Consider the following 21,678-nt stretch of genomic DNA (forward strand, 5'->3'; position numbering starts at 1 on the left):
GGAAACTCAGCCGTGCGAACAGGTGCTCTGGCCAGAGTCGGAGGTGGCAGGCGGTGCTCCGGCCGCCACCGCATTGTAGACTCTCAAGGATGCACGTGGCAGGGTTTGGCCCAGAGAGCGCCCCCATTGAGCGCCCCCGTTGCTCCCCTCGCCTTTCTTACGTAGCTGTTTCCGCAGCACGTGGTCACGAACTTTCAGACAAACGCTCCTTAGTGGCGAGTTACAGTAAAAGTTGTGGATTTTATCTTTTTCGGTTGGCGTGGGGAGGCGGGGGGTGGCGATCTAGTTGGATGTGAGCGCGGACGTCTCTAGCCGTAGACTGGAGTCTGGAAGCCGTGTTCGGCCTCATCGGCTAGAACCCCTCATTCTAGAGACAAGAAACGAGGGCCTGGGGAGAAGAATGCCTTAGGGTGTCGCAGTTCGTGGGGAAGCCGGGGCAAAACCTCTCCCCCGAGCTGGGGTCCAGAGGTCTTTTCTCGACACTGGCCCATCTGCCTTCTCCATGAGCCTTAGCTGGCACCAGTCCTTCCCTTTAGAAAGTTCTCGTTACACACGATTAGTTTAAATTTACTCCTAAAGGCTTCACCTTTGGGACGAAACTCCCGTTTTGCGGACTGAGATCAGGCGTCTGGCGTGCAGCCACCCTGCACAAGCTGGGACAGCATCTCCCGCCAGTCAAGTTCCTCACTAGACTGCCCGACTGAATAACTGACCAGCAGTCAGCTTAGCCGGGGGCTCAGAACAAAAGCGCCCGCCCTGTGGCGGCTCCGCCGTGTGTCATTTTGCCTAGGCTGAAGCCCGTTTTCCAGAATCCCCTTTCTTGTACGTTTCAGTGAGGGCGGGCCCCAGAGCAGAATCCCGTGGAGATTTGGGGGGCGGGTGTGGAGCAGCGGCCACTCCTACAGCCCACACGCCCTCGCTTCGTGCCGGCTCATCCTGTTGGCGTGAGCCAGCGGCTGCACCTGCTGCTGCCACACATCGCCTCCCCGACCCCTGGGTCCTGCTTCAGCTTCTCCGACCCCTGCGCCTCGCCGGGGGTCCGTGTTTAGCTCTGTGGCAAAGGGCCCAGCTCCGGCAGGGCACCCGCACCCCCGATGCCAGAGACAACGTGAACTGACACGGTTTTAGTCTGATCTTGTGGCTTCAGCTCATTGCTCGTGGTTCCGGCTTGTTGCTCTCTGTTTCATTTTTCCCTGGCTTCTGCCGGCCCTGCAGACTTCAAGCTCCAGCTTCGGGGCAAAGACAGCAGCATTGGCCACAGTACATGAGGCCAAATCCCCATGAATATTTATCTTTATATGTGTATGTATATAAAGATAGATATTCATGGGGTATGACATGCATACCCCTCCAGAGTGGTTCCGTCGCCCTGGTTGAACCACGACTGCCACATACCTCCATCCCCCAAAAACCACTGTTTTACTCACCACAACTTTATTAGCGGCCCGAGCAGAGTTTCTGGTGGACAGCACAACTTTGGGCATCCAGAATCCTACCCTCTGGAATTCTCCAACTTACAGAGTCATTCCATACCCTAAAAGAAAGCAACGTAAATGAATAACCCCAACCAAGCCCCAACCTTCTGTGGTGACGGAGCGTCATTTAACAAAAACACCCAGCAACAGCTACAAAATAAACCGCAGCGCAGGGGGCGGGGAGCAGCCCGGTCCCCAGGAGGTGGGGACATGGAGGGGTGTGGGCAGAGGGAATGGCATGGCGGAACGGGGCTCGAAGACTGGCCGTGGCCACTGCGAGAATCCAGGGCAGGTAGTGGACGTAGGTCCTGAACGGAGGGGACAAGAAGCTAGAACTCCTTGGGAGTCTGGGGAGCAAAAGAGCTTGTCGTAGGCAGATCTGTGGTGTCACTTTGCCTGACAAAAGACAAGTGTCCTGCACTCGTAGATACCTATTCACGCCGCCCGCACACAGCAGGCGGGGTCAGTTTGGAAATATATACCCCATCTCCTGGCGACCACTCGCCCAACGTGTATTCAGAGCATAAAAAATGACTAAAGGTGCTATTTCAAAGCGTATTGATTTAGCACCTAGACACCCTACAAGTGACTCTTATTCTCCCATCATTTGGGATAAGTTTAAGGTTCTAGATGCTTAGACTTCTGTTAGGAGCTAAATACAAAGGAGGGATCGGAGGAAACTGTCTGAAGAGACGTCCTCATGGGCTCCACCGATCTTTATTTTGGAATTAGCCCTCAGGTCTTGGAAATGTGGAGAGAAACGCAACTAGCGAGGAGGGAATGAGAGCGAGCCTTCTAGCGCGTGCCTCTGGCCTGTGGGGGTGCGATGCCGACAAGTCGGGGTGGTCGTCAGGGAGGCGGTAGTCTAGGAAATGGGGGACGTGTTCGGGGGAGGACTGCTTCCGCCGCTCAGGCTCCCCGGTCGGTTTTGCGGTTAGAGTGCTGTCTCTGCCCGAGACGTCATCGCACTTCACTAACGAGAGACCCGAAAGCAAGCCATCATCTTCGACTCTGTAAAAAAGACAAGCGCTTCGTCTGCATTTCATGTCTGGGTGTTCACGATTGTGGCCTTAGGGCATCAGAGGCTCCTTGTCCTCAGTATGGGCCCTTAAGGCAGGGGGCTCTGTGAACACAGTTGTTGTTGTTGTTGTTAAGGGGGCTCTGTAAACACAGTTGTTGTTGTTGTTGATGATGATGTTTTAAGTTAGCTTAATTGCTTTAAGAGTTTCCTTAACTCCGATTTCCGTCATCCTTCTTGTCTGTTCCCGTAGAACCCGGAACAGAGATCACTTTCTTCACCTTCCTTGGTTCTGTTTCTCTTTGACTCTCTAATTCGCATGATGACGACGGGTCCTGCATTTAGTTCGGAAGAAAACAAAATGAATGAATCTTGAAATAGGCAGGCGGTTCACGAAGTCAGGCTTTCAGAGTCTGGGGGTTTACTCCACATTCTAAAAACGAAATAGAACTCGGGTGAGCCCGACAGGAAGAAATGCTGACGGTCGGTGTATGTTAATTAGTCAGCTCATGAGCATCCTCAGCCTGGTTTGCTGTGGGAGAGAAAGTCTCCAAAGGCAGTTGCCTCCGAGCTCAGTCACGGTTAAGCCTGATAGCATCTCAGTGCCTCTTGTCCATTCGGTTCTGAGTCTCCTTCCTCTCGCCTCATCGTATGACTCGAGCTGTATCTACAACTCTTTTAAAACATGATTCTAAGAGCACTGTTTCTTTCCAAATACAAATCCCAGTCTAGTGCCCTCAGAGCTTTTCTTTATATTGAAAACAGAAATTAGCGCTACCTACCCTAAAATGAAGGGCAAAAAACGGAATGCGAAGCTTAAGATACTGCAGTATAAGATTATACTGACATAGCTTTTTCTCAAATGCTGCTTTTCTATACAACAAAACCAAACATCCTAGCTACACCAGGGTCATGAAAATAGAACAAGAAAAAAAAAATCTTTCTAAGGAAGGATAATTACTTTAATTACGTTTTCAGGCGAAAACGCAGATGAGGGCGAAGCTATCCCACATTAGCAGTTAGTGAAATCTTGAGGATTACAGCGCGGCAGGCTTCAAATTCCATTCCCCAAAGCGCACGGCTGCGGCAGGAGCCGCCGGACCGTGATCGCGGCCGTCCGTGCGTTTGACCGATGCTCTGATGCTCTCGCAGCTGTGAACGTGTGACCCACGCCGGACTGCCTCACTGAGCCGGCTCCTCCTGTGTCCTTGTCCCTGCAGCGCGAATCTGTCCAAGGCCGCCTGGGGAGCGCTAGAGAAAAACGGCACCCAGCTGATGATCCGCTCCTACGAGCTCGGCGTCCTTTTCCTCCCTCCGGCGTTCGTAAGTTCACACCGGAAACGGCCTGACCGCTGGCACGCGAAAGGATTCGGGCTTTTGTGTTCCCTTCCTGTCTCGGGCTGACCTGGCCGAGGTTAGGACGTAGCAGAGCCAGCGTTCGACCCCAGGGCCCGGCGCCCAGCCTCTGGCCTGCACCGACGAACCTATCCCAACACTCACCGTTCTGGGGGGAGGATCGCTGCTCCCTGGTTGGAGAGCGAAGATACTGCTTTGGGTAAAGTTAATATGTAAATTAATATTGTGAAACGTGACGTGAAAACTTATTACAAGGTGGCTAAGTGACGCGTCACCAAAGGAGTGACTCAGCTGGTGCAGACACTTTAGGTTAGGGTGACTGACCGGAGAGTGGAGAGTGCCTTTGGAAGCAGGGCAGCCGGTGGCGGTGTGGGTTGAAGGATGCTCAGGATTTAGGGCAGGTGGAGAGGGGTGGGCATCCCATCTGGGGGGAATGGCAGGAGCACAGGTGGGGAGACAGGGAAGGAAGCCCACGACATCTGCTAGAGATGGCGTTCAGGGGGTCGCGAGGGACACCTGCCCTCAGACGCACCGGTAGCCCCCTGGGAAGACGCCGCGTTGGAAGCCGTGTCCCTCCAGCACAGCCAGCTCGTGTGCGGCTTTGGCTTGTTTCCGTGCAGGGACTGGGGCGTACCAGCCATACGTTTCCGTAAACACCAGCATCGCTCTTGGCCCGGAGAGGCAGTCCCGCTCTGAGAGGCACACAGGCCTGGGCCCCCCGTCTCACCCCTTCGCCCCCGCTCCAGGCACAGGTTTACTGGTCAGAACTGCTCACACGATGAGAGGGCTTTCTATTTCCTTTTTTTTTTTTCTCTTTTGTCACTTTCTATAGTTGAGTTTGATAAACAGACACATGATGCAGTTCCATTGTAAACCTCTCGGACTGGACCACTCGGGCAGAGCACTGCATACTTATCCGTAGGCTTAAATCCCGACCCACGCATAGCTTAAAGAACGAAGAGCAACCCCCCACCCACCCAGCCGTCCTCACCGTTACGCTTCTCACGCTTGCCCCGGTGAAGAGCTCTTTTCTCCCTCTCTCTCTCTCCTCCCTTTGCCAGTCTTTATCCATCCTTTTCTTCATCTCGGAGGGTTTCGCTGCAAAACTTCCTAACAGTCCCCTCCTGAAAGTGTCATAAGGTTCCAGTACTTTAGTTTTTTTACCTCCAGAGTCAGACAGCAAATCCTAAGGCTTACAGCTGAGGTCACGCACTCCCATGGCCCTGTGGGTAGATGGTCTCCCTGTTCTTTGTGGGCAAGGATGTGACTCTCCTGAGGTGCCACCGATGAGCGCGGTTCACCTCTCCCACCTCAGGCTCTGACTGACCCCTCCGGTGCTCTTCAGCCGTATCCCAGGGAAATGGTAACTTCACAGCCCTGGGCCGTGATGCTCCGTGATCGGGTGTGACTATAGTGACCGTAGCTTTGTTTGACTCTTGTCACTGTGTTTGACTTTTGTTGTCAGCGTTTGCAAAATTCTCATCATTTCTAACGGTTCTGACCTAATTCCTCATCCTGAAAATGATACTAGGAATTATCATTTCTATGGCAATGAAGGAAAGAAGGCTCCTCCAGACCCTACTAAGCTGCTAGTATTTCCCTCTGACATGGTTTCTGTCTGTACATTAGAGAAGGCTAATAGAGAAAAAATAGGGATAGTCGTTTAGAAGTTGCAGATTCGACCTCTACTAGATTTATTGCTACACTTTTGGAATAAGAAAGGGCCCCAGTAGTAATTCTAAGTAAATTCTAGGTAAATTAGAGATTCAGGTATTTATAAATTATTTATAAAGACCATCAGGTGAGAATATAAAGAATGGCTTCCCCCCCACACCCCCTCCAAATGCTGTGCCAACAGACTCAAGATCAAGACCCCAAGCAGGTGACTGTGTAATTAACGTACTAAGAAGATGGCAGCTTCTCTAACAATCGGAGTTCTTGCAACGTCTCAAGATACAGAGTTCGGAATAGTACTTTACAGCGGGCTTCCTCCGTAACACTGATAAGTACCCACAAACTGCCACGATGCTGTCAACAGACATTCTCTCTTCTGTGTAGACTGTCTTTGTCCCATAGTGAATCATAAATGGCAGGGTGTTGAAATTAGGCACGTGGACAATACACAGAGGCGAGCCAGAAGCCAATGTCAAGCTAATGGTCAAGCTGAGCAAGGCCACCGATGTCAAGTAGGCGCCTGGTATGGGAAAGGCCGCAGGCGCACGCGAGGTCCGAAGGCGTGTGCGGCGGGTACCGGGCCTGGATGAACGGAGCCCAGAGGGGGCATCCATGAACTCGAGGCTGCCCAAAAGCCCACAGGAGGGGGTGATTTTTTTTGGAAAGGTGCTTGGGGAGAATGTCACAGGATCAGAAGGAACGAGACAGCGAAGACTTGGGAGGGTCGGAGCCGGGCCCGCTGCGGGGCTTACCACCCCCGGTGTGGCCGCCACACTGGCTCCGCAGCTCAGCTGCCGGCCATCCTGCATCTGCGATGACCGCTCAGCCACAGGTCTGCCTTCCACGCCTCTGTATTCCCCAGCCCCATCCCGCATGGCAACCAAATATAGGCTCTCTGGGCTTCCCAGGAGTCCGCATCTGGGTGACACTGTTTCAAGTGGTGTTTCTTTGTAACCTCTTAAGTCCTCCTGTTCAGCTCGTAAAGCCAGGTCCTTGCATTCTACTCTTTCCATCTAAATCCAGTTGCCACATCCTGTGCCATCTGCTCTATCAACAAATGTTCTTCCTGCTGCTGCCAGTCACTGTCTTCTGCTTCCCCTGGACTAACTGACCCAATCTCCCCCCTCCATCCCCATCTCAGCTACAGCCAACTTCTGAAGCTGTGTCTCTGCTCACCTGTCGAGGTTTATAGTCCCCTACCTTCAAACCTTCACTGGTCCCCCTTGGCCCACAAGATGATGTCCCGAATCCTTTTTGGGACACCCAGGTCCACTGTAAACTGGAACAGCTTCCCACCCATTCCTGATACACCCACGAAGACTCATTCGCGTACAGGTGAGGTAGGTAGGCTGTGGCAGCAACTGCCACTTCACTAGTTGTGTGATCCCTTCACTAGTTGGACTGCTCTGCCTCAGAGACTCTAAAAGAACTTGAAAAGACAGAATATAAATGCACACTTTGGAGAGATGCCAAGGGCCAAGAAAAAGCGCACGGTGTGCGTTTTAGAGACCTTGGATCTCAGGGATCCAAAAAGACAGAGAATGGAGTTGGGATCTTGCTCACAAGCTATTAGACTTTGGGGCTATTACTTTACCTCCGTAGGGCTCCTTTTTCTCAGCTGTGAAATGGGGACAATATAGGATCATTTGGGAATTAAGAGTGTGACCTGTGAAGTAGTTAACAGAGATACCTGGTTCTTAGCAAGTTACTGGGCCCAGGGTGCAGTTAGTCTTAGCAGTAGCAGCAGCAGAAAGTGGAAGGCAGACTAAATTTCAGTGAACAAAATCTCGACATCAGACCCACGATCACATTCCCCCACTGCTTTTTCTCATTCTGAAGTGCGCCCCACCACCGTCAGCCCCCTGCTCATCAAAATCCCGTCCTTCTTGGTCCTGTGAGGTGTATTTTCCTTCACGAAGCTTCTCCTAAGCCTAGAGCTGGAACCCTTCCAGCCGATGACCGTATACTGCCTTACAGTAAGGATCAGACAGCCACCTTCCTGTAATTCACTTCCCTGTCACTTAGCCCATCTTTGATTAAGCGTGCTCCTTCTGGAAGATTCGGCTGCCATTACTATTGTAACCAGGAAAATGTGATAGCTTGTCTAGGCTTTTACTGCTGGAGAATGCTACTCAGTCAGATGCAACTAAAATTTAAATTACATCTCCAACTGAAACTTGAGCCTCTTCCTTGTTCTCTGTGATTGAGCTAAGCTGCTAAACCTCATCCATCACAGTGATAACCGGCTCTTTTACTCCCAAAGCTGACGAAGGGAAAAGCCAGTCATTTCTCATGCGTGATACATGTCCACCCTCTCACCTGGTGTTTTATAAATGCATTGTCTTAATTGTCTTTTAAGTATCTGTGCCTGGGAGGGTGTCTTCCTCTGTTTTATAAAATCCCTGAGCGACACCACTGTGATACGTAAATAATGATAATTAGAAGACAGCCTCAAATTATTTGACATCCAGATTGAAGGGAAAAGTGGTACTTTATATATATGTATACATAACACCCTAGAATTTGGATCAAAAATGGCATTTAAAAAAAAAAAAAAGCGTTTTGCATATTGCTTCCTGTCAGACATGGATGGCTCAAACCTTCTTGTATGTGAAGCCAGCCAGATACCACAAAATGAAGCCATCACATCTGGATCTTTGCCATAAAGACCCTTAATCTTTCACTGAGATGCATTTGAAAATTAACAGAAATAAGCCAGGAGCTGAAGAAGAGGGAAATGGTTTTAACCTGAAACTCCATAAAGTATTTAATAGTCATTAATCAAATCGACATTTCCCATCCAACTTCTGGCCTCTTTCTTTTTAAAAACATTAAGGACCAAGGTTTCCCGAATTAGGCCCGTCCTGACATGGCCTGCCTTAACATTGCCTCTTAAATTTGCAAGGGATTCTTCCTTCGTTGTGGCTCCTGGTGTGTGAAGGTGAGACCATATGTTTGTTTAGTGGAAGAAACGGAGGACCAAGCATCAGAAAGGCAGGGTTCAATTTCCAGCCTTGCCGCCTAAACGCTATGTGGCCTCAGGCAGCTTTTTAACCTCCAAATTTGTTTCCTCCTTCGTAAGACATGAGCAATGACATCACAGAGAACACCGCGCATATATTTATGTTGTATTTGTTTACATCCATGTGCCAATTATCCCTCTAGATAACCGTGCTCGCTGTAGCCATGTAATAAGAGAAGTGAGTCCCAGAAAGGTTAAGGAATTTACCTAGAGTCACCAGCAAGTAAATAACATACAAAAGGATGAGTGTGTCAGGATTATCCTTAGATCCAGAATGTGCCAAAGATAAGGGGACCCACTAGGGCCGCCTGCAGAGATGGCCCAGCACCCTCTGCTGAGGGGGAGGAAGTTTGGGGGCGGGGCCAGGCAGGTGGGTCGTGTTACAGGTGTCCTGTATCTCGGCTCCCTCCCCCCTTCGCCCTCATCCGTCCCTGATTTTGGTAATGTTTCCTTCTGTCTCTTTCAAGTCCATTTCTTTCTTTGTGTTTCCACGGACTCCAGTCTCATCCGAACTCGCCTCCTCGTTCGTTCGTGTCTCGGGTTTTGTTATGACGATACTTAACGCGCGTATCATCATGACCACTCGCTGTTCCATGTCCCGTTTCCTGCCTCTGGCAATTCCCAGCCCGACGCTTCTCCAGTCAGTGCCATTCTGCCTTCATAGCGCAACTTCTCTGTGTCATGGCAAAGGCCACGCCCTGACTGGGGTCCTGCGGTGCTTCCCATCGCAAGTGAAGCGTAACCAACCCCAACAGTACGAGAGAAGCGCAACATGGAGGGCGAGTCACTTGCTTCAGTTCGGGCTGAATCCAGGGGCTTGGGCCATGTTATCAGAGTGCGGTTTGATGGACGTAAGAGCACCCAGCAGCTCAAGGCTCACGCCTTACCAGGTGAGCTTCCCAGCAGAAAGACAGTCTCTTCTCCGACACCTCTGACTTGGGCCACGTGCCCATCCAGAGTCACTGGTCGGGGACGGGCCTGGTTAAACAGGAACAATCACAGATGTCTGTGCTGCTTCCCATTCTAAACGCGGTCCAGTCTGGCTCTGGTCGTCTGTCCTCTGCAGCGTTCCCCAGCCCTCCTCCTCCTCTGCACAGGTCCACTCACGGTCTGCCGTGCACCGTCCAGCTCCGCCTGTGGTGATGCTGGTCTCCCCCGCAACATTCTTCCTGCCTTCCCTCCGTTTACCAAAATCATACCAGTTTTTCAAGGCCCAGCTAAACAATGTTCTACAAAGCCTTTTCTTATCCCGCAGTGGGCCAAAGATCGTTTCTTCCTTTTTTTTGTCCAGAGTCTGTGCCTTTCACTGTAGTACGAACCACCGTCTTTGTTGCTGCTGTAATCTCACACCTTTCTAGAGGCCTTAACATGCAGAAAGCACTTTCACACACGTTATTTCGTGTGATCTAATGCAAAAGCCTTTAAGCAGAGAAGATGCTTCGATACCATTTTTATAACCACTCAGCCTTGCGTGAACTCTGACCACACACCAAGACCTGTGCTAAGTGCTAAAGTGAGAAACAATATGATATTATTTCAATTGTACAAATGTGAAAATCGAAGCCTAATAAATACATATCCAGGTGTCCCACTGACCTCCTCTTTTAAGTTCTTGGGACACGTAAGCTCTTTGCCACCTCTGGGCCTTCACAGATGCTGTTCCCTCTGCCCGGAACTTTTTTTTTTTTTTTTTTTTTTTTTTTTGCACCTGACCAAAACCCTACTCATCCTTCAGAGTTGAATTAAAACGTCAGTTTTTTAGGACGGCTTCCACTGTGACCGTCCCCTCCCACCAAATCTAAAACAAGCCTACTACGCTCTCTTTCAGTATTCCTGTTTTTCTTTATAATGTTTATCACAGATTGTACTTAATTTCACTTTTTAAGATGTGTTTGTTTAATGCCTCCCCGCTCGAATGTACACCCCGTGAGGACAGGGATAGCGACATTTGCGGTAACTCCTATATACTCAGTACCTGCCATTCGTTCCTAATGCCAAGGAAGGACTCAAGAAATTATGTGTTGAACGAATAAATGCTAACGTGAAACCATTCACACAGCTCGGTAACTACCCAAACAAAAGCTAGACCTCGAATGGCCCGTGGTCAGTATGACTTCAACTCCGAGCATGTCCCCCGTGCTGTGCCCGTGACCAGCCTCCCCCACTGTTACGTGATCGCCAAAACCAAAAGCCATGCATGGTCCTTGGTACGACGTTAGCACAGTTCGATATGTAGGTATTTGGGGTGTGAAGGGTGGATGTATATTTAGACGAGTGGACAGAAGGAACGAGAGACAGACACAGACTTGCAAACAGAGTGCCAGGATAATGCTCGCTGGGAGCCAGAAGCTGGTCAATGCCCGCGGCATGGGGAGAACAGAGCTGTCCTGTCAGGCACCCGCCACCGTGCCCGGCCCTGCGTTGGAAGAAAAGGGCGGTTACAGTCACGTCCGTCAGCCTCCATACAGAAACTTAACGTGCACCCTGATTAAGATCTGAGATCAATACCCTCTTCTCAGGTTCTTGGAACAAACCTTCCTGTTTTGGTGCATCTCGACGCGTTTTCACTTTTGTATTCCGATCACATTATATTGGAATGCTTTCATTGTACATGAAAGCGACTTCTGTTTCTTGTTACACCAGAGTGAGCAGCCTGTTACTATAGCAATATTGAAAGTATTTTGAGGTATTTTTATACAGTCTTGTAAACACTTGCTGCAAACTGTATGTAGCGGTTAGTAGAAATGGGCTATAATATCTGAAACTGTTTTTTTTCCTCTTACATCTTTACCTCTTTTATTAAACTTTTGCAAACTTTGCTATAATTTGATTTCTGAAATTTGAACCCTTCTTATTTTTAAGAAAGGATAATTGAGGGAGAATGGCGTAAATAGATTTGACCTATTGAACATTGAAAATAGCTCTGAAATAACTAGTATTTTGTTGCAAGTGCCATGAAGATAAAATTGCTTCTTGAGATCCATCTTTTTTCAGAAAATCGGTGCCATCATAGATTTCTCCTGTGTGTCTGCAGGGCCTGGAGAGCTTCAAAGTGAAGCAGAAATTCTTCTCAGGCAGCCAGGAGCCAGCAGCCTCCTTTCCAGTGCCGTATGATCTGCCTCCAGAACTGTATGGAAGTAGAGGTGAGACCCCCGAAGAAGGAGAACCAGGGGTGTGTGTGCCAGAGCGGGAAGAGAGCCCAGGGAAAGCCGTCCATCTCCCCAGGCGGGGGGGGGGGGGGGGGGGTGCTGGCTCGTGGCCCAGTCCGGAAGCGCGGGTCCGCGTAGGCCCCTTTGCCGCCCTGGCTGGGGCCCCTGGAAGCATAGTTCTCAAAGTGGTTGCACCCCACACCCTTCTGCACTCTCATCATTATTGAGGACCACGAAGAGCTTTTATTTATATGGAGTTCCGTACCTATCGATATTCACGACTTCAGAAATTAAAATCAAGAAATTTGAATATATCAATCTGGTTTAAAATAACAGTAATCAACCCATTATTATATATATATTATATATATAATATATATATTATATATATATATCTTTTATGACTCTTCCCTCCCCCCAAAAAAGTGAGCGAGCAAGGCAGTATTGTTTGTATTTTTTACAAACCTCTTTCAGCATGAGATATCACACAAGTCACTTGGCTTCTTTACACCCCCGAGAAAGTGAAAGTGACAGGTAATGGCTTAATATTAAGATGAAAATAATTCTGACTTCACAGCTCTGCCCCCAAAAGAAAGGTCCCCAGGCCGCACTTAGAAAACTGCTTCCCTAGACTGTGACTTTTTTAAGGGCAGTGACCATGTATTTTTCACAATTCAAAGTCAATGGCATTTTGGTTCCGGTTCGGGGTGTTCCTGGAGGAAGGTTGTTTGGCTGGTGTGGGGGTCCCCACCTCTGACCCAGCCCCACAGGCTGCGATGAAGCTTTTCTCACACCCTGGCTGTCCTTCGCTGGGGCAAGTTCACACCTACCAAACTCACAGGTGAAGAGTGTAATTAGGTGTGGGAGGGGAACAAACTTTTCTCTACCTTCCAGGGTTTTTCGGCTATAAATATCAAATAGAGATGAGACAGATTAGCAAGAGAGAATAACCAAATTTAATATGTACATATGTATGGGAAACTACAGGAGAGAATCAGAGACCCCCCACGTATAGGAGAGTTTCAGAGACAAAAAGGAACCTGGGAGTGTAAGACATCCTAAGCTAGGGATGAGGTCAGGTGCCCCGGGGGCTTCAAAGGGTCTTTGCAGGGTGATAAGAAGAATAGATGTTTAGGAGATAAAAGTTTGCCTTGCACTATAGATAGGTCAAAAGAGGTTATGTCTGATAATCTCTAGTTATGAGCAAGGCCCTCATTCAAGTTCTAGTTAGTGTGGGGAGGAGCAGATGGTTCCTTTCAGCCTAAGGCCAAAGTTCTCAAAACAATCTGCATACCAGAGGCACCTCTGGGGGTGACTCCTTCTGAACCCCCACACGGGCCCTGCTTATTAATTTGAAATAGCAAAAGCTCAGGCCACCATAACCGGCATGTTTCCCCCAGAAGATAGAGATTTACACGTGTAGCCAAATGATAATCTATACTTTTTGAGTAAATGCTGAATCTGAACAGAGCGAATTTGGTTTTTGGTCGGAAAGCTTTGATAACATCACCCCATTAATACTCCAAAGTCTCTGATTTCCTAACAGTCAGCCTTGCCCGCCCTTTTTTGGCTTTCATGGTGAGCCAAGCCTCCCCCTTCTGATGGGCCCATTTCTTAGATTGTCTTGACACATCCAGCATTTAATCCTATCTCATGTTGTCTGGTGCACTAGCTTCTTGCAGATGACTATCTATATATATATAAAATCAGTCGTGTTTATACTACGTTTCAGAAGGCGTTCTTGTTCCCCTCCTTTCCATGCTGTGTACCCTTTTTCAAGTCTCTAAATTTGTAGAATTCATGCATTTTCATTTTTCACTAGCAAGATTATACAGGTTTTGTCATCGTGTCCCTGACCACCCCCCCCCCCACACACACACACACATCCATACACACACATGGAAAACGTTGCTTTACAACCAGGCTGTGTTTACGTGCCACGTTGTAACTTATTAAGTGACCTTGGGCAGTTATGTGCAATCTCAGTCAGGCCTTGGTGTCTTTGTCTGCAAAAGAGCGAGAATGCCCACCCCATAGGGCTGTTGACGCGAGGAACCGAGATGATATCTGTAGTGCACTTAACAGTGCTTTCATGCAGAGTTAGCAGTCCGTAAATGTTAGCTAGTGCTTCTGTTCTCGGTATAAGAAATGTCCTAACCTGTAGAGAATTTTTAGAAGTTTATTTGAGCCAAACCGACTACAATCGCCATGAAATAAATCTCCATGGATTGAGAAAGTGCTCTGGCGAATGGCCGTTTTGCAGCTTACTTGAGATATTAGAATCGAAGGAGGAGACCGAAGGAGGATCACATGAAGTCGTTGGTGGTAGACGAACGGGCGGGAGAAAGCGAAGGGCAGGCGGGAATCTCTGAGGCTGGCTGACAGGTAAAATGGAGAGACTCCTGCTTTTACATTGGCGGGTTCCAGATAGTTGATAATGAACATCACAGTGGAGATGGTGTGCGGGCAACGCCACGAGATAACAGTGAGGGGTTCTGTGGTCTCCCGCTCCGGTGCCACTGTGTCCTGAGGTCTAGAAGAGGAGATCGCGGTGACATTTCAAAGGTATGTTATCTTAGATGCAGAAAGACAATAGACAGGCTCACGTAAGGTAAGCTGACCTTTGTCAAGGAAGCTACAGGGAAGGGACGTGACTCCCCACCATGACCCACCTTTAGGTAGGAATCGTTGTGTTCAGCCCATCCTCCGTGGTTACTTTGGTCTCTGAGTTTATAAGGCGCGCCATGCTGGCCTCCCCTGAGCTTGCCAGGTGTATTACGCAGCCCCACGCTGTGGCCTGTAATGTCCAGTTCGGCTCCCGGCGTGTAACCATGGATTCGTGCTCATTCTCTCCCCTTATCCAGGGCGAGCTGCTGAGGGAGGCTTGTGCAACACCGTCTTTAAACCCGCCAGCGTCATAGGACTGTCCCAGGACTGACTGGGGGTCTCCCCTGCCTGCGTTCTCTGCCTTCGTGTCTTTTCTTCTCGTCTTCATATTCCCTTTGTTTGTTTTTGGGTTTTTTTTGTTTATTACCTGAGAACACACATGGAGCTGGGGACTATGATCGTCTTAGGCTACGGTCTGACCTTGGGCCGTGTACTTCTCACCCCCAGCCCTGAACCTGTGCTGGAATTCTGCCCGCTCCCTTCAGTAAATTTCCAAAGGGCTTTGAAAGCGTGGAAGAGATAGAAGAGACTTAAAAATATCCCGACGTCCTTCTTCTCAGTTCCAATAGAAAAAGCATTCCCAAGAATTTAAAAGTTTGCAAGTAGCCAGTGTCGTAGACTGTGTAATGATAAACCTTTTATTTGGCCAGCAGGCAGAATGCTTTCCATTGCTTAACTGAGTTTTCTCTCTTTTTTTTTTTTTTTTTTTTTTTTATGCACTTCCTTTGAAAGATACAGACCAGAGAGACTGGAGCATTTTAGTTTTTATCACTAACTCCTCTTTTACTTTCCACAGTGCCTTAATAGCATGTAGAATAATGCAGGTGATTCAGATATCACTGTCTCGTATATCACCAACATTCGAGGGAGTCATGTGGCCTATACAAAGGCATTTTACCAAGACTTGGGAAAGCGAGCGGCTAAGAACATTTCAAAAGCACTTTATTTGGAAAAGTGACTTTCAGGCCATTGTGACACATATCTTTTTAAATCAGAAGACTGCAAAAATCTTAGCAAAGAAATAAATTACAGTTTGATGTAAGAGGCCACCAGACATCCCGAAACCAAGAAATGGATCGTATAAAGTAAAGCAGAAATGGCTGGGTCACGGGTTCACCTCACCCTGTGCAGTACTTGCCGCTTGCGAGTTCTCTCCACGAGTTCTTATCAGCGTCTACACTGTGCCGACACTGTGTAGGGACTCGGAATATGTCGGCCTCAAATCCTTGCCCTCACACAGCTTACAGTTACTCTTCTGTAAACTCATACTTTACCAAATTCATTTTACTGATAGTTGTCATTTTAAAAGGAAATTTTTTTAAAGCAAAATCACCAATTTTTTTTTTTTTTAATCTTAACAAATTGTTTCAATATGTCCCACTGGCTTTGTGACCCTGAGCGTGAAGAGACAGTGAAGTGAATGACTGTGTGTCGTCTCTGCTGAGCTCTGTACTAAAGGCATCTGCTCCGCATACTTTTTTTACCTTATATTCTTTTATTATCTGATATACCGGTGAGAAACTAAAAGGAGGTAAGGTTAAGTAAAGCCTATCTTATTTGGATTTAAAGAATAAGCTTTATGTTTAGTTTAAGAAGTAATTAAACAGCTTCAAAGTTTTAGTTATAATTTATCAAGTGGTCTGTTTTTCTTTTTTTCAGTATACATGGTATACATATAGTATTTCAAATTTTTTACGTAAGTTAAGATTTATAAGAAGATATAACAAAAGTACCAATTATTTCCATATACCCAGGTTCCCCAAGTGTTAATATTTTATCACGTTCGCATAATCCTTCTCTATGTCTGTCACTCACGTTAATTTTTTTTTTAATGCATTTGAAAGTTGCAAGCATAATGTCCCTTTTTCTCTAAATACTTCAATATATGTCTCCTAAAAATACATTCTCTTACATAACCACAGTACTATGGGGGACTAGAAATTTCCCCCTTTCCCCTCTTCATTCTTCTGGCTGGTCGAACAATTAAAATGACATAAAACAGATTAACAGAAAATGAGATTTAATTATGCATGTACAGAAGGGATAGCTCCAGGAGGATGTGAGACCCAAGGACAAATCAGGCATTCGCTGCCTAAGTGCTATGGAGAAGTGGAGGGTTTTGGTCTGGGACTTCAGAGAGCAGGAAGTCAGTTCACAGGGGAGACAGACGGAAAAGCAAACGTTTGCGAAACAATTGTTTGCTGGGCCGTCTATAACAATGGGACACAGAGAGGACTTTATCAAAGAGACATTGCTAGGTTCCTCCCTGTCTGTCATACCTCGTTTGTATTCACTGTGGGTATCTAGGATGATAGCTCCCTTCCAGAGCAGGTCCTCTGTCTGAATTCTTTTAGGTAGGAGAGGTCAAAGGTTCTTCCCCCATCTTCTGTTTCTTAAAAATAACCAGCTTATTAAAATCAGTGCCCAATAGGCACATTTTAGGGTGGCAAATTCTGCTCCCCTCCAGTTCCCAAATGGTGTAACTATTTGCCCTGCTGTTTGATTAATTTGAAATAATTTCTTGCATTTAGATATGGGAATAAACTTTAGACCTATCAGAATTATTGCCGAATAGTAGAGTCTAGATTCATAATGTTTTTTTGCAAGGGAAACGAAGTTGATGTGATGTTTTGATCTAAAGAAAATACAAAAAAAAAAAAAAAGTAGATTGCTTAAAAATGATTGTCAATATGTTTCATTTTAGTTTTCAGGGACCTATTTTTGAAAGATCTTAAGAAATGAGGCTTTTTTTTTTCTTTTTTTTAAATAAGGCAGCCAGAACATTTTTTAGACATGATTTTGATCATCTCCTTTAAGAAGACCTATTTATGCTTATAACACAAACAGAAGACTGAAAATAAATTTCCAGCTTAGCTTTTAAAATGACTTTATAATCAGAAAGTTTTAGGAAATCTAGAATCATCAAAATAAAGAGTAATTTATCAGATTACTTTGAAATAAGTACTTGGTTTTTAGCAATTCGAATTATTTTTCTTCCCATTAGCTAGATTGCTCTGTTTTGTTTTGTTTTGTTTTAATTTAATCACAAATTAAGGTGTTAATGGGTTTCAGATAACACTGATACCGCTATAAACCTAAAAATGAAAGCCCAAAGTGAGAGGCAACAAGTGTTTATTTGAGATCCAAAAAAATACTATCAGAAGCACTGGTTCAGACAGAAACTCAAGTAGTGTTTTGATTAGGAAGTGAAGGCAAGGAGTTTTTATGAGAAAGAGAAGGGGAACAATTTCACCAGTGGAAAAAAGGAATTTCTGTAGGTGCAAATGAGCTAACCTCATGATGCTAATTCTAAAGAATCCCTTTAATTTGTAGTCTGCTAGTCATAACATCTGCTTTCCTGTTATCTTTGCAAAAAGTTGGAGTGTGATGCTCCTGTAGGCCAGGTCCAAAGGTTGTCTTACCCAGTTTAAACATTGCAAAGGTTTGAGGAGTAAGTTGTGCAAGGCCGTTCTCCGGAATGGCAGCTCCGACTCCATCTTGGAGTGGCTCCATTTGTATTATGATTCACCCAGAAATTCCAAGTGATTTCAATTCTACTAGGTTGGCAACCCAGCGTGAAATATTTTGGAGCTTTCCTTTATATTTCATGCTGGCAAGTCTTTTATACATTCCCTAATTTCAGAGTATAGTAAAATGCAATAACATCAGAAGTCTCAGGGTAATTGGTTCATCTCTTTGGAACCACACACCACACACAGTCTGCTTATGCCCAGTGTAAGAATGAAACGTGATTGCTCAGCTCAAACAGTGGCTTCTGAAGGTAGCATATCAAGTTCCCCTGAAGAGAAGACAGTGGGAAATGTTCATGTGAGTGCTTGGTCCTGGAGGGGTTGAGTCACAAGTCCTTCACCCAAGGGCCACTCTTAGAGGATTAGAGGAGAGAGCTGCGTGGCTAGCCAAATAGAACAGGATTTTGTACTTGGGTTTGTCTGATTGTTAAAAAAAAAAAAAAAAAAAAACCTGTGAGGACTTAACATAGCATATAGGATAATGACAGTCCTCACTATGAGTTGAAGGTGGCAGTAATTATTATAATCATAATAGCACCTAGCACTCTTTAAGCACGTAGTATGTGCCAGGAACTGCTGTTGAGCACGTGACATGAATGAATTCATTAAACGCTCCCTACTCCATGGTGCAGGTAGTAGTGTAACAGGTAAGGAACCCTAACCACTCATGTTAACTCGACCCAGGCCCCATGGACAGCCTGGTTCCGGTGCCTGTGCCCCGCTTACCCTCACACTGTAGCACCTCCCCATGGAGGGCCAAGTTCGGGAGTTACAAAGAGATGAAAGATGCACACAGATCCTGGCCGCAGGGAAGGACGGGCTAGGGATACACACGGAAAACCTCGTAGGCTGCCCCCTCATCCCCAGCCTCCCGCCATGCCTTTGCTGTAGACCTCATCCTGTCTCACCTGGACCATGCTGCCTTCATCTGTCTCCCTGGCTCTGGCCTCCTCCCGCTGGACACTGTCCTCTGCACTGCTGCCACGCACATCCGGTCATGTCACACTGCTATTTTAAACCCGCCCATCGTATTCAAGAAGAAGGACAGCTTCCCATCCCCTTTACCCTTGGACACAACACTCTGATTGTGTCAAGATCACCTCTAGAACTGGATAAAATGCGTACCACCAGGCCCCCGCCCAGACCTACTAAAACAGGCTTTTTGGACGTGGGGGAAGAGGAGCCCAGTTAGGGAGCTGTGCAGACGTGGTCAAGTCACGAGTTCCAGCATCCTGTCTTGTCTGCTCTCTGTCTGCCCCACTGGACTGTAAACTTTGAGAGGACCTCGGCTCTGTCTGGCAAAGTACCTTGTATCTAACCAGCACTCAACAAACATTGCACATACGTGCTTGACTATATCATGAGGCAGGTCATTCTCTTAAGGGACGATTTAGGTGGATGGCTTAAAACGGGCCTTCCTCTAAGCCAGTACATGTTAATGCTGATTTCTAGTGATAGGCAAAAAGACACCACAGTCATGACCACCCTCTATTCACCTACCCGTTGGCCGCCTTTTGCAGCTTTATCCCAAAGTAATGAAGGGCCTTTCTGCCAGCATGAGAGTGATTAGCCTGTAGGTACAGACATGTGCTCATCTGTAAAGCAGAGCATCTGGGGATTTACCAACAGCGAGGTTACCAGGCCCTGCTTGCCCATTGTTGGCCAATTTCGAGGGGGAGGAGTAAATGGGGTGGTGGGCTTGAAGTTACTTGCTGACTGGCAAATGTTTGCATCACAAATCTGCCTTAGCGAAGAATCTAATAGCTGCTCATTGCAAGAATCAGGGTGTCCTCCGTCTTGGCGGTGAAGCAGAGCTGCAGTTGGCCAACTTTGCAGGAAAGGACAAGGGCAGACAGAGACGTCTAGCCACCAAGGTGGTGTTACCAGCGGAAGAGAGCGCCTTTTTAAAGGCCAGCGAGTAGTTGTGGGGAGTCAGGTCGCCAGCCCCGCCAGTCCCTCCCCTTTTATGAAACAAGCATGTGACACAGGCCCCGGTTCATGGCTCTCTAAGAAGCTCATTAATTCACAGAAAGGTTGTGGTGTCAGGCTTTCAAACCACTTCCAGGCCAACGACAAGAGAACGGGGTTCTGATGACTCTCTGCCATCTTTGGCTTTCCTCCCCTGCTGTGTGCGCGCTTGCTCTGCGATTACTCAGCCCAGTGAGGCAGCGAGTGGAGAGCAGATGACGCCGCTGGGTGCCAGGCGGGCCTGTGAGCCCGCGCTCCCTCTGCCCGGGAAGAGAAGGCCTCCCCGCGAGGGCGGCTGCAGTGCCGAGCGGCGGCTTTAGTGGGCCGGTCCATCTCAGCGGGCCTGCGAGGTGGCCAGTCTGCGCCCAGCACTCCGCCCTCGGGACTGTTTCTCTCATGCCCATCGGGACAGTCCTATGGGGACTATTTTTAGCCCTTGCAGTGTATTTACTCCCTACCTACTCATTATGGTTCTTTGGAAATGGTTTGACTCTAGCACTAGTGCTACATGCTGGAAGCGATTTGCTTGGATTTTTTTTCCAGTTTCCACAACATCAGTCAAAAGGAGGAAAAGTTCCCGTTTACTGAGTACCTGCAACACGCTAGCAGCTTCCGCGGGTGTCCTCTCAATTGCGCCTCGCAGCAGTCTCGGCTGGCTGCGAGTGTAGTCAGCTCCCGTTTCGCAGACAAGGACCCCGAAGCCACCGCGCAGACGGCTCCCCCGGGGTTCGGGGAAGGACGGAGCTGGGTGCGGTCTCCGTGAGGTCCTCCCTGTGCGGGACGCCACGCAGGTGTATCTCGTTTAACCCTCACGACGGCTTCACGCCGTGGGTCGGGACAAGGCAGCCGAGGCTTTGCGAGGGGACGTGACCCGTCCGAGTGAGCGGACCCTGACCTGGGGTTTGCAGTCCGCGGACTCCAGCACGAGCGGCGTCGCCCTGCACGGTGGGCGAGGGCTCCGTGATCCTGTTCGAACAAGTGTTGACCTTAACACGTGATGTGTTTCCCCCCCAGACCGGCCGTGGATTTGGAACATTCCCTACGTCAAAGCCCCGGATACCCACGGGAACATGTGGGTGCCGTCGTGAGAGCCCGAAACCCCGTGCAGCCGCCGCGTGAGACCGCGAGCCCCGCACGGGGGACATTGTCGTCGGTCCGTGGTGGCCACGTCCCTGAGTTTTGTCTGCGCCCTGGGGAGCGCTCCGTCTGGGTCACTCTTTTGAACACGGTTATTGTTACAGTTGTTAACATTTCTCACTCCCCAAAAAAAATTTTTTTTAAGATATAGTTTCTTAATTCCCTTTGCTGCACTGTGCTTCGGAATGAGGACTATTAAACTTCACGATGTTAAAAGAACACGTAGCCGTGAAACGCGCCCCGTAGCGACGCGGAGCCTCACGAGGGCGGCAGCCCTTCTGACCTGAAGGCTGACTGTGCGCCGCGCTCCATCGCGAGCGGTGCCCTTCGTTCTGCTGACACTTGTCCGAGGAGGAATGGGACCGCCGGCTTCCCGAGCGTGGCTCGGGGTCGCTGGACATCAGTCTGCCGATTCCTGGCACCTGCCGCCGAGCCCGGTGCGGCCGCGGGTCGGAGCCGGGGGTCACGGGGCCCCTCGGCCCAGGCGGACGGCCCGGCACCGTGCTGGCCGCCTCACGGCTTACGATGGGTCTCCCCGGACCCAGCCACCTGCCGCTCCCGCCCCCGGTCCCCAGGCTGCGTGGGCGTCTTTTCCATCCCCACAGATTTCCGGAAAAGCCAGCTCAGAGAATCAGACAAAAACACACAAGGATTATAGCTGGAAGAAACCCCAAAGGGTGAC

At 48.4% G+C, this 21,678-nt stretch overlaps 1 protein-coding gene across 5 annotated transcripts in view; it reads left to right on the forward strand.

The window, feature by feature from the left end:
• Nucleotides 1–21,215, forward strand: part of TDP1 (tyrosyl-DNA phosphodiesterase 1) — a 61,657-nt gene extending 40,442 nt beyond the window's left edge. For 4 of the 5 annotated variants that reach the window (XM_036239185.1, XM_016154356.2, XM_036239182.1 and 1 more), the window contains exons 14-16: nucleotides 3,714–3,816; nucleotides 11,580–11,688; nucleotides 20,874–21,215. In XM_036239185.1, coding sequence (XP_036095078.1) covers nucleotides 3,714–3,816; nucleotides 11,580–11,688; nucleotides 20,874–20,947 — 286 coding nt within the window. In that variant the 3' untranslated portion in view covers nucleotides 20,948–21,215. The remainder of the gene's footprint in view (nucleotides 1–3,713; nucleotides 3,817–11,579; nucleotides 11,689–20,873) is intronic. The other variant, XR_004956310.1, reaches the window with a different exon arrangement.
• Nucleotides 21,216–21,678: the final 463 nt, after the last annotated feature.

The sequence above is a fragment of the Rousettus aegyptiacus genome, unplaced genomic scaffold (assembly GCF_014176215.1).
Source record: "Rousettus aegyptiacus isolate mRouAeg1 unplaced genomic scaffold, mRouAeg1.p scaffold_m13_p_3, whole genome shotgun sequence".
NCBI lineage: Eukaryota > Metazoa > Chordata > Mammalia > Chiroptera > Pteropodidae > Rousettus > Rousettus aegyptiacus.